Source organism: Aspergillus lucknowensis (assembly GCF_044049455.1).
Source record: "Aspergillus lucknowensis strain CBS 449.75 chromosome Unknown BJX67scaffold_3, whole genome shotgun sequence".
Classification (NCBI taxonomy): Eukaryota; Fungi; Ascomycota; class Eurotiomycetes; order Eurotiales; family Aspergillaceae; genus Aspergillus; species Aspergillus lucknowensis.
In genome coordinates this window covers 183311-195988 of record NW_027263547.1, presented here as the reverse complement: position 1 = coordinate 195988, position 12678 = coordinate 183311, and the positions used below count along the sequence as shown (strand labels likewise).

The 12678-nt window shown below is 54.0% G+C and overlaps 3 protein-coding genes across 3 annotated transcripts; 1 reads left to right on the top strand and 2 right to left on the bottom strand.

Moving 5' to 3' along the window:
- The first annotated feature begins 250 nt into the window (after window positions 1–250).
- Window positions 251–2228, top strand: BJX67DRAFT_159919 (checkpoint protein HUS1 family protein). Its single transcript, XM_071024926.1, has 5 exons — window positions 251–623; window positions 711–829; window positions 888–1761; window positions 1821–1897; window positions 1958–2228. Exons 1-5 carry the CDS (start codon window positions 581–583, stop codon window positions 1982–1984), a joined length of 1140 nt encoding a protein of 379 aa, XP_070890338.1. The 5' UTR covers window positions 251–580; the 3' UTR covers window positions 1985–2228.
- On the bottom strand, window positions 2026–8209 carry sec16 (COPII coat assembly protein SEC16). Its single transcript, XM_071027978.1, has 2 exons — window positions 8032–8209; window positions 2026–7968 (listed from the first exon to the last, which is right to left on the bottom strand). Exon 2 carries the CDS (start codon window positions 7948–7950, stop codon window positions 2473–2475), a length of 5478 nt encoding a protein of 1825 aa, XP_070890337.1. The 5' UTR covers window positions 7951–7968; window positions 8032–8209; the 3' UTR covers window positions 2026–2472.
- On the bottom strand, window positions 8210–12633 carry BJX67DRAFT_342068 (aminophospholipid-translocating P4-type ATPase NEO1). Its single transcript, XM_071027977.1, has 2 exons — window positions 10465–12633; window positions 8210–10411 (listed from the first exon to the last, which is right to left on the bottom strand). Exons 1-2 carry the CDS (start codon window positions 12281–12283, stop codon window positions 8442–8444), a joined length of 3789 nt encoding a protein of 1262 aa, XP_070890336.1. The 5' UTR covers window positions 12284–12633; the 3' UTR covers window positions 8210–8441.
- Window positions 12634–12678: the final 45 nt, after the last annotated feature.

Below are 12678 nucleotides of genomic sequence, written 5' to 3'. Positions count from 1 at the left end.
CCTGCCGACCAGCGAGGAGCAAGGGACGCGTCGGAGGCTGGCGAAGTGAGCCTTCGTGAGCAAGGCGAGACGTGCACCTGCATGGCTGTCAACGCGTCCACGGCCGATCGGAGGCAGAATATACGCGGTCTCTTGACGGTAAGTCAGGCACGACGAAGCAAGTGAGCATCTCTGCAGGCTGTGATTAGAAGGAGGTCATCTGAGCCTCAACTCGTACGGTAATGGGCTTGTAAAGGAGAGCTTGGTTGTATAGAATCGGCAGCGATGATGAGAAGTACGGAACGAAAATCGCACCAATCCCTGTTGTAGTCCTCTGAAGTTAGATTAGCTAGAAGGCAATTCACAGCACTTCAGACGTCACTCAATCCTATGGACTTCGCTTCTCCCATTGCGCCCAGATTTCGGAGACGGTCGAGCGACTGAGCGCCGACCCAGGCTCCAACCCACCGGATGCGCCTCATTGCTTGTCTTCTCCACAGTGACCAATCTCGAACATCACAACCTCATCCGACTGACGGGCTGGACATCGTATCCTCGTAGAGACATCCACAAATAAGCACGAGGATGCAACGATGAAAAGATGCGTTTCCGCACCGAAGTGGTCAACACCGCGACTCTCACCAGTACGTCAGACGACTCGCACCCGCGTCACTCACACATTCCCCTCCATCTTATAACCAGTTAGCTCTCCCAACTAACATCACACACAGAGCTAGTCGGCTCCCTCTCCTCCCTCGGAAAAGTCTGTTGGATGCGCCTGGAGCCATCCACAATCCGATTCACCATCATCCCCGACCAGGGGACGCAAGTCTGGGCTCAATTACCCGTTGTACGTCCCCTCTCGTCTCCCCGATCTAGCGAGCCCAAACTAAAGCAGGCCACGACAGGAATCAATCTTCGAAGAAACAGACTACACCCTCGAATCCAACACAGGCGCCATAAACCTCGAAGTCCCGCTCTCATCTCTCCATCGCGCCCTGCGCTCCGCCGCAGCCGCGAAATGGGTGCAGTTGCGCCTCACGCAGAAGAACAGGGTGCCCCTCTTAGCACTGACGATTCGCGCTAGGTCCAGAGTCAAGGGCGGGATCGCACTGGGAACTACGAATGCTAGCGCTACTGATCCTGGTGATGCTAATGATAGGAATGGGAATGGGCCGGGCGAACCAGCGACGGCGACAGCACCTGCGCCTCGGGAAGACGGAGGAGAAGGAGGAGGAGGTCGAGAACGAGAGACGTTCATCACGCAGGAGATCCCCGTGAAGGTTCTGCACGAGACAGCCGTCGAGGGCCTGCACGAGCCGCGATGCCGCGACCCAGACGTTCACATTATCCTCCCCGACCTTTTCCAGCTGAAGAGTATCTCCGAGCGATTTACCAAGTTGGCTGCGGACTCCTCCTCGTCGCTGAAGGCAGCAGCGTCAGCGTCAACGTCAGCACCAGTCTCCGGACTCTCAGCGCCAGGCGGGTCCATGTCCGTATCCGGGGTATCGCCGAAACTCGAGCTCTCAGCGAACATGCACGGCTCATTGCGGTTAGCCGTTGCTACGGATGCGCTCCGGATCTCCAGTGTGTGGACGGACCTGGCCAACCCGGCGCTTGATCCGAGTCAGCTGTCGCAGACGCAAATTGAGCAGCTGCCCAGTGAGCGGATGAGGGCGTTACCCGGGGATGACGAGGCCGGGTGGGCGAAGGTGAGGATTGACGGGAAGGATTGGGCGCGTGTTCTTAGTGTTGGGAGGATGAATCCGAAGGTTGTTGCTTGTGAGTTTCCAACTTCGTCCATTTATCTTGGGGGGAGACCTCTGATCGTGGATTTCCAGGCTTCATCCATGAAACGGCGCTGGTTCTCTACGTCTATCTTCCTGGGGGTTGGAGCGAGGATGAGTCGTGTCTAACGGTGAGTCTGATCCAGTCTCCAGGTTCATCTTGGGCACAGGAGTACAGCTGACGGGGACAGTATTATATCAACTCTTACTTGAATTGACCAGAGGCAGACATTCCACCTAATAATAAATGATGTTATCAAGTCATCGCGAGGTATTATTAGATTAAAAACGTTATTAGATCATGTTCCATAAACACAAGCAAGTCAGGTATCAAGGCTCATCCCCATACCCAATCTCGCAGCCATCATGAACATAGACAAAGGAAAGAACAAAGAAAAAAAAGACAAGGGGAAACTTAAAACAAGCGGAGAAGGGGAATAGTTGTAAATATACATGAAGCATCCAGAGAAGATGCAAGTCGACACAAGTATACGTAGTGTCCTCTGAGAACGCCCAAAATGAGCCGGCCATATTGGGAGGATATGGCATGCAAGCAGGTGTAGTTGAAAGCAAGTTTAGCGATGCAAAAAAGGGTATACACTTCTCAATATGCAAAATACAAGTAATATCATCGGGGGTAAAAGTGCGAGGTGCAGGAACTACCTCATCTGGGGAAATGTGTTGTTGGAGCGTCGGACACCAGGGTCTACTTGGCCATCACGTCAACATATCCGCGGCCCTTCTTCCTGCCTCTCGGCAAAGTGCCCTTGCGTGCCCCTGGCGCCCCAATCAGGTCATCAATCGAGCTAGCATGGCTCAAAGACGAAGAGGGCCTAGGAGGAGGTCCCGCAGAGCTTCCGGGCCGAGATGAGGCCCTACCAACAGCTGGAACGGCGCCGGTAGAGACGGATCGCGCAGGTCCGAAAGACGGAGTCGACGGAAGGGCGAGTGAGGACGCCATGGGACTGCTTGACAGTGGCGGTGGAGGAGCACCGGCGGACGATGGAGGTCGACTGCCAGCTGCGACTGGGACAGGTGGAGGGGGCATACTGCTTCCGCTAGCACTTCTGCTAGGAGGAGCTGAGCCCTTGGGAGGTGGTGGCGTAGCGCGGGCTTGCGTAGCACTGTTCGGGTCCTTCTTGTTGACCCACTTCTTCAGGTCGTTATCGTAGTAGAAAGAGCTTTCCTCTCCAAGCTTTGCGCGGATCGGTTTTCCAGCGAGGTTGTTCTCTTCTTTTTTCCCTCCTTTCATCCACGTGGAGAACCACCACCCACCCTTCGCGGGGGCTGGCTTTTGGGCTGTAAGATGAGTTAGCAACGAGGCAGTACATGTCAAGGCAAGCAACTTACCGTCGGCCTCCGCGGCTTTCCGGACAAGCTCATCAGCTTCACGATCCTTGCGCGCCCTCTCAGCCTTCTTCAGTTCCTCAGCACGTGCTACAACATCGTCCTCATCTTCATCGTCCATGGCCGGCTTGCGTGGCTTCTCTTCCTCCGACTCTTCATCCTCCTCGATTACTGGACCATTGGTAGTAGCTGATGGAGGCTCGTAGCCAGTATTACCAGCAGGAGGCATGTACCCTCCAACTTCTCCTTGAGGGCTGGATGCACTCTCATTATCAAAGGACTCGTCGAAAGAGCTCTGAACAGGAGGCTGATAAGGCGAGTCACGTGCGAAAAATCCCTGCGGTGCGGATGTCGGGGCAGGGTATGTTTGCTGCACCGCGTCCTCATCTACGGGCTCAAGAGGCATGTATGATGTCGAGGGGGGCGTAGATTGATATCCAGTAGCGGGAGAGCCGTAGAAGGGGCTTCCCGAGTACATAGGGTGCTCGGGTTGAGGAGCAGCCTCCTGGGATCCGCGTCGCTGGCCATACGGGAGACCAAACGACGCAGATCTTTGAGATTCGAAAGACGATCGCCCACGACCTTGATCAGGTGAGGAGTTCGGGGCATATTGGTTATTTGGCTGGTACCGTGAAGGTCCCACTGTAGGGATTGGCTGCGCGGCGGCCATTGGGTGCTGGCCGTACAGGTCTGACACGGATGGCGAGCGACTGACAGTAGGAGTACCAGAGATTTTAGCAAACGGGCCAAATTCTCCTTCCGCGCCTTTTCCAGAGCCCGTGGACGCAGCATCGCTATCATCCCCAGCCACGAAATTGCTAAATCTGTTCCACATCGAAGAAGAAACCTTCTCCATGCTCGGTTTTGAAATCCATGACCCTCCGTCTCCCGTCGTGTGTTTAAGGCGCGCAGATAGTTCATCAACGCCAAATAACAAGTGCTGATGAAGATAACCAGACGGCTTCGTGATGGCTTTAAGAGTTGCCGCAATGGCATCACAGTAATGCTGCGCTTCTGACTTAAGTCCACGGTCCGTAAGCGTCCAAGCATGGATGAGTTTGAACGCCAGAAGATGAGGGAGTGTAGACATAGGGGATCCTGCAAGGACAGATGTAGCATATTCGTATGCTTCGGTGAGCAAAATAGCATCATCATCCAGCAGACCTGCAGAGGAGAAGTGTACATGATCGGCTCCGAGGAGGACAATGTTTGCCCGTGGGTCATCTGGGCCGCCAAATACAGACGCCCGGGAGAAGATAAGGCATATATGAGCAGCCTCTATACGACCATAGGACAGCAACAATCGTCCAAGCGCTAGGAGGGCCTGGTGATCTTCAGAACTCCGATTACTTAGAACCAAGCCCAGAGTATCCTTCCACGACTCGAGACCAGCAAGCACATTCTTTGAGGGACCCTGCCCGTCGACCTTGCTGATCATTTGCAAGCCAGCCCTTGCGGACGCAGGAACGAGCTCGTCAACGCTTTCCTCAAAATTGCCAGCAAAAATCTCATACAGGGCAGCAAGTGATTCCGCATTGCCAGTAGCAGACCTGACTTCTCGTCGAACAAACTCCTGGGTAACCTGCTTCCAAACAGCCTTATCCATCGTCGATGCAATAATCATAGCATGCCCCCACAGGCGGTTATCTGCCGCATTCCAGACCGCTTTCTCGCGCTCCCCAAGGAGCAGGTTGTTGTGGATGGTCCCTAGCGACTTGGAGTCGGCTCCATCAGGCCGAGAGGTAGCATCAAGCGACTGAGGAACAAAAGAATGAAGAGAGCCGCCGTACGTAGGATCAGAAACTGCTTGCTGCAGGTGCGGGAAAATAACGCTCGTCAGAGATTTCTGAAGCTCAGGCGAGTTTTGTACCCCTCCATCATGATCAACCAGGACGCGCACAATCTTCCACAAGAGAATTTTCTCATCGTGGCGCCTGTGAGAATCGGGTATATTGTGAAGGTTCTCTGGAATACCTTCATTCTCGAATGCGGCAATCTTACTAGAGAGCCATGCGACTAAGTCCTTCTTCTTAGACTTGTTCCGAAGAGGACCTGGATGCTGCACAATGCTTTCCGGGAATCGAACCCAATCGTTGAGTCGAGCAACTCTAATTTCGCCCGGCGTAGATTTAATCCTCGGGGCGGCTTGACCTGCACTGTATCGAGGAATATGCTTGGGGAAGCAGGAGAGGACGGTGCCACCGAATCCGAATTTGACTATTGGTGCTCCCTTCCACCTTTGAAGAGGGTCAAGCTCCTGCCCATCAACGGGTGGGATAAAATCTAGCGACTGCGAGATTGCGCGTGAACGGCTAGCACTGGGTAGTGATGCGGAAGCATTGGCACCTTTCGTAGGCGAACTGGGAGCGTGCACAGAGGCAGGTCGCTTGTATGGGTCAACGGTAGGGACAGATAGTCGTTTGGGACCTAATTGCTGCTGAATGGGAGACTGTGTCTGTGACCTCCGAATAGGTGGCGGAACAAATGCTGAGTTCTCCGGGGGAGGCGCATAAGGGGAAGGGATAGTATTGTTGGCATGAGGGAGACGACGTGAGAATTCTTCTATATAAGACGGAGGAGCATAGGGGTTCCTGGGTGGAGACACCTGTTGAGAGCCAGTCGACACATCTCCATGAGTACCCACGGCAATGGAGCCTTGAGGATTCTGGGAAGACAGAGGGGAAATATGAGCACCTTTATCTGCCTGGGGCTGCTGTGAATCAATAGGGGAATGCTCGTGCGCTGCAGGCTGGTATGAAGAGGGCTCTTCCGGCACCTCTTGAGTTTGATAGGAGACCTTCTCGTGCTGGGCGAGCGGGCTGGACGTACGAGGCTGGAACGGTAACGAGGCTCCGTGTCCCGGAATGCTTGACGGCTGCGAAGTATAACGCTGTGGTGGAGGTGCAGCGGCTGTTGGGGGTGGCGCAGGAGAGTATCTTGGAGAAGCCGGAGGTTTGGCACCAGGTTGCAGGGTGGGTGGCTTCGGCGAGTACCTCGAGGCAACGCCAGGGATGGCTGGGGCACTCTGAGCAGGAGGAGCCAGAGTGTTCGCATATGGTGCCATACTTTCGGGCTGCTGCAACTGCTGATTAGGAGCGTCGAGAGCTGGGTGCGAGTGAGGGATAGTGGCTGGTTGAGAAGGAGGTGGTGGCGGCACTGCAGGTCCTGTTACGTTCGGATTTGGTGCATATCGGCCGGAGCTTTGAGGCCGCGAGCGAGATCGAACAGGGGGCAGAGGCAGTTCCTCGTAGAAGTTCTTTGGAGCAGGGACAGCCGGCGGCGCGGCTGCCTGAGGCGGCGAGGCGGCGCCTATCGGGGGAGTTTGTACTGCAGCTGATGGTTGAGGAGGGGGCGGTACAGGGATGCTGCTACCTCGCGGGGGTGGTGCTGTCGGAAGAGTCTGCGCCGCGAGTGGCTTAATTACCGGTCTGCGACGCGGAGCAAGATCTTCCGGGAGGTCGTACGGGGACTTATAGCCCTCTTTTGAACGTTCCGCAAAGCTCTCGGCCTTAGACAGTGGGGCAGGTGGTTCCGGTCGAGCCTGGAAATAGCTTCCAGCATAAGTAGCAGTGGTCGTTGAGGGGATAGCCCCTGGTACAGGGACGCCTTGAACCAGGTCTGATGTGGATGGCTGGTGAGGAGTGTACGCGTCCTGCGGCAACTTGGGTCTGTTAGAGCTTTGCGGAGTCCCAAAGGGGCTGCCGAGGCCCTGCGCAGTATGATCCGCACCATCCCCATTGACCATCTGAGTTGCATCCTGTGTCGCATCACCAACGTCATCTTCCAAGAACAAGTCATCATCATCGAGCTCTGCCTGCCAACGAGCAGCGAGATCTTCCTCAACGGGAGCAACTTCCAGTTCATCGTCGGAGAGTTCAGCCTGCCATTTTGCAGCCAAATCCTCCTCCGTGGGCGTCTCCGTCGCCTTCTCCGGTGATCTTGACGCAGCCGCCGCCAGTATATTATCGAACTCTTCAGCCGTAGGAGACAGTGGACTATCCAAAAAATCCTTCGAGGAATCAAGTGCGCTCAGCACTTGAGACGTGCTTTTGCGATGGAAATGGAAAGGGCCCTGTTCCCTTGTCCGAGACGGGGACTTCTGAGCTGACTTAAAGAACCCATCATCTTCGGCCTCGTCGCCATCGAAGACCCCATCCAGTTGACCCGCATGTTGTGTCGGCGGCTCGACCGGAGTTTCCGTAGACTCATCCAACAAAGGCACACCCTCTTCAAATCGTGAATCAGCTTCCGGTGGAAAGAACATCGGCTTCGTTTGTGTCTTCAGCTGGTCAAAAAACCCGTCCTCCCCGTTACTAACGCTCTTGGGACTGCCCCAAAAGTCATGGTTCGTTGTGCCGATTTCTCCGTTGACAGATGGGGAATTATCCGCAACACCGTCATGATTGGACCATTCCGTATCACCGTAGCTCCCGAGGTTCTGGGCAGCGCTGCCCGACGTATCCTCCTGGGGCTGTGGTTGCTGTTCCCCAGTGTGAGTTCCCTGCGTTGACTGCGCACCGTCATCTCCAGCTGTATGTTCAACTTCGAAGGGATTCTTCTCCAGGCGGTCGTCCACGGTGGATAGAAACCCTGCGGCCTCTTCTCGGAATTCATCCCGCGTTTCCGCGTGAGCAAAGCTGTTGCCGCGTGTTGCTGGTGCCTCTGCCGTCTCTTCAGGTGCAGCATATTCCGTACTCGATGGATCATTCGCGCTCGACGAGGTATTCCGTGGAGCCGGTAGAGAAGGGGGCGCGAGTTCTGTCGGGGCGACGATATCTGCGTTATCCTCCGATCGCAGCGCCGGATTCCAAACGGGCGAAGCGTCGCTCTGCTCCATATTTGCGAGATGCTAAATCTTCCATTCGCGATGCAAGGTCAGGCGCGAAAGTGACACGGTATGCGTTTCGGGGTAACTCACTCAGCCCGAGGATCGGAAGTCGCTCAGAGGGTGTTTAGTTCCGACGACATGAAAAATAAGAGACGGAAAGGGGAAAAAATGAAAGGGAGAAAATTCAAACGCAAATTTGAGAATCAGAAAGGCATTAGAAGGGATAAGAAAAGACTTCTAACTTCATGACTGCGTGGCAAATGCAGCTGGTGGCCCCGGAGGATGCTCCTGACGCTGATGTGATCGATTGGGCAATCGGCCTTGGGAGGCGGACTCGCGCGGCAGAACTCGGGCCGTTAAAAGGGGCCACATATGTTTATGTCACGTGCAGTTATGCAGTACATCAGGGTCTATATACAGAAATGATATCTCGGGTAAGAGAGAAGCAATGCTAAGGTGGCAACAGAACATGGAGATAACCGGGCTACACATCCAACAGATCATCCTCGCACTTTCCGGTAGCTGGGCGGGCTCCAGGACTGTTTGATCAGCTTTCCGGCCCAGACGGGGATGATGGCCACAGCAGCCACAGCAGCAACACGCCAGACCCAGTCGACCGTAATCACATATTCGAGATCAAAGTACTCCCCTAGGAACGGCACGCTCCCAGCGTAAACCAAAGCCGTCCCCAGCAGGCAGAATATCATCACCGGATGCCAGGTAGTGATGGCAATTGCGACCATCAGTAGTTCGTTAATGACGAGCGCGGTAAACGAGACACTGATGAGTTGGGGCCCTGTTATTGTGTCCAGGAGGATCTGCGACAGGCCCTGGATCACAGCGCCTTGGTAGACAGACACAAAGACCCAGGTAAAGAAGGACCGGTAGCTCAAGCTACGGCCAGTCTTGAGCTCCTTGTACAGCTCGGGGTAGAGGTTGGCCAGATGCTCATCCACGTCGCGATCAAGGACGAGGGAGAAGACAGGGGCATTGGTGTAGACCGTCGCATATCCAACCATAAGCCAATTGATAAACAAGCCTTTTGGGTCGAAGTGGCTCGCAATACTATACATGGTCTGGCACGCACTGATAATTAGACCACGGTGCATGATGAATTGCGCCAATTTGGCAGACCGCTTGTAGGAATTGCGTCCATGCCAGACGAGCAACTTGGTGATATGATGGAACTGGGTGATGCTGAAATCAGCGGCAAGGGAAGCTTGTCGACCCTCCTTTCCGACAATACCAATACCCACATCAGCTGCTTGAATCATGGACACATCATTGCCACCATCTCCAATGCAACAGACGCGTTTCTTGGTATGATGGCGGATCAAGTCAGCCACTTCGGCTTTCTGGGTTGGAGAGCACCGGCATGCAATGACAGCAGGGAGGAGAACTGCCACGGAGATGAAGGCGGGCCGGAATTGGTTGAGCATGAGAGCCAGCGACTCGCCGTCGATGAGCAGGCAGCAGTCTGTCTTGTTTCTGAGGAAATCAAGAGTCTCCTGAGCCGTCGACTTGTCTTTCAGTTTCGCAACTGTGTGAATATACTGACCACGAGCGACCAGTTTAGCAGAAATCGCAACGCATCGTGCTGTCTCCACCTTGTCACCCGTAAGCATCCAAATCTTCACACCAGCGTTGCGAAGAAGCTCGAGCGACGGCTTAACATCCCGTTGCAGACGGTCCTCAACGCCAGTAACACCGAGCAGCTCCAGATCATGCTCAAGATACTCGCTAACAACCTTTGCCATTCCAATATCTCGCCCTTGGAGAGAAAGTGACGCCTGTTTATACTTGCTAGCGAATTCTTGATACTGCAATGAAGAGAGCCGTTTCCTTCCCACGACTAGAGTTCGCAAGCCTTCGCGGGCCATATTAGCCGTCTCCTCATCAAGCCAATCATTGGCCGCAACGATCGAGGTCATGACAGTATCAGCTCCCTTTTGGTAGAACCAAATTTCGTCCTCGTCACTGGGGGAATCAAGGATACCCTTATCCGTTTCGAATTGTACCGTGATTCCCATCCGCTTACTTTCGGAAGTGAATGGGAAGATGTCGAGAATGCGCACCCGTACAACAACACAGCCAGTGTCCGTAGACTCAAGGACTATCGTTTGGCGGTCACGATATGATACCTTCAGCCCGACTTCTTCCGTGTATCGTACAATCGCAATCTCGTCCGGGGATGAAGCCTGGTAACTTGTGACCTTAACTCCATCCTCTTCATCGACGGTTGGAGTGACATTGTGGCACAAGGCGAGGGCCAGAACAATGTCTCGGACACGTGAACCGATTTCTCTCCGCGTGCGCGGAGCCGTTTGAAGCCCTGCTTGGGTCCCAAAAGCAGCAGAAGCGGTGGTCAGAGAGTTTCCACCAAAACTCTGCCGAACGTATGATGCCACTTCTTCCATTGCGTCATTCGCGTAAGACACAGTCCCAACGTGGATCTTCTTCAATTCCATTTCTATGAATGTCAGTTTCCACAGTAACAGTCTTAAATAGGGCCCAAAAGCTCACCATTTTGGGTCAGGGTGCCTGTTTTGTCAGAGAGAAGATACTCTATCCGCCCAAGATCTTCAGGGATGGTACTCGTCCGCACCACAGTTTCAGGGATATCCTTATCCTTTTCAATGAACCGGCCATACACAGTTTTTGCCATATCCAGGTTGACACGCAGACTCATTGGGATGATCGTTGAGAAAAGAATGAGATAGATCATAATGGCAATATACCATTCTTTATCGTTCGTCGGCTGAAATCCTTCCAAAGCAACCAGAACAATGGATAAAGTCAGGGTCAGAGCGCAAAGGATTTTCGTTAAATTGTTGATTTCATATTCGAGTAGCCCAACCTTGGACCGAGAAGGAGACGTGGAGAGTGCGGCGCGCGTTTGCGAACCGGTATAGATGATGGCGGCATAGGTAATCGTGTTCGAGGCGAGCACAGTGTTGGCCCAAGCAGTATTATCGAGACTAAGGGGTGCTGAACTGGTTTGCGCGCTCTCGTTTTCATGATCGGCTCTATCATCGGTCTTATCAACATGGGGGTCATAGAACCCTGACGGTGGCAGAAGCTCAATATTGCCAACAAAGTCGTTGACACGTTTATCCGGTCCACTTGCAGTAATCTTTAATCTGGTAAAATCCGCGAGGGTGAGAGACTGAGACAGGGCTGAGGGCAAGCGCAGCTTCCAATCTGTCTCACCATCCAACTGGTCCGTCCGGATGAAAGTATCGCTAGCAGAAGAGGAATCCGTTTGTTCAGAACCAGAGCCCGCTCCGACATCCTGGTCATGGTTAGCCGAAGATGATGCGTCGTTCGAATGCTCAAGTTCTGCGGATCTACGCCTCTCAAGACTCTCGCGGGCCGCCGTCGCATCGTTCGAAACGCTCTTTAGAAGCACGACATCGGCGGGAAGGCGTTGGTTTTTCCGGACTTTTAGAACATCGCCCACTTTTAGGTCTCGAGATTTCTTGATGATTACCGGAATATTCTCGGTGTGTGAGTTCGACTCCTCGGCGACCGGAAATGCCCTACTCCCGCCAGAGTTATCCAAGGCAAGCACAGAGAATTCCTCCGCGTTGGCCTCTCCATCCCGCCTTCTCCGGGCGATATCGTCCAGAGCCTCCTTTCCCAGGGATATCGACACAACGAAAGCCAATGGCGCGATATAGGTAGACATGTAGCCTATTCGAAGCACAGGAATGATCTGGGAGAGCGCAACAAGCAGAAAATAGATGTTGAAGAAAAAGGAGAATTCGTTGTAAAGCGTGCGAGGTAGAAAACTCCAAGGGGTATATTTCGCGTTCGAAACAATATTCGCAGGGTATCTCGCTCTTTGTGCCTGTCCAACGAGGATGTCCCGCGGAGGCTTCACCACAGTCTCGTTGTTCCTACCTCCTGTGACACCGCCAGAAGATCCAAACAGCGCACCTGTCTTCAGCCATCCCAGTCCTGTTCTTCGTTGCGGCGGTCGTGCACCATCGGGGAGAGAGCGCGCGGAGCCCCGGCGTGCAAGGAGGGGTGAATCATCATCAGCATAAGTCTGTGAGCTTCCGCCGGAGGCTCTAATTCCATCGTCGTCATCAAGCAAACCGGTCGTATCCTCCCCGTGTGTACCAGACATACTTCGTCTCCATAATCGATTGCCGGCACCGACGCGCAGGTTTCTGAGAGCTATACCAGGGCCATGACTTCGCTGCGGGGGGGGCTCGTCTCTCGATAACCGTGATGCATGATATGTCGACGTCGGATCCAGCTCCTCCAGGTCAAGGTCATCATCAGAGTCGATACTCTCTCGGTCGTGAGCGTGTAGATAATCAGAAGATGAAGGCATGGTGAGTGTCGTCTAGAAACCGGAAATGACGTCAGAATCCCTTTCAGGGCGAGAGGAGCTTTTCGTAGGCCCCAGCACCAGAAAAGAAGCTATCATATCCTGTCTAGTATCTTCACGCTGCGTTGGGTCCAGGGTGGCCGGACGGGACCATCGTTTGTTGTCGTTTCAAGCGGCTGGGTTCGAGGAGATGTACACAGCGGCGGGCAGGAAAAAAATGTGGCAGTCGGCTGAGAGAAGCCAGTTCTCGTCAATGAAAGCCGTCGCCAAAGGACACATAAACTGGCTGGTGCAAGTAATCTCGCGGCCTATTTCTCGTCCTGGTAACGAGATCGGAGCGCTGATCACATGACAGGCCCTCCGACAATGAGAATGCGATGTGATTTGTCCCCTCGTGT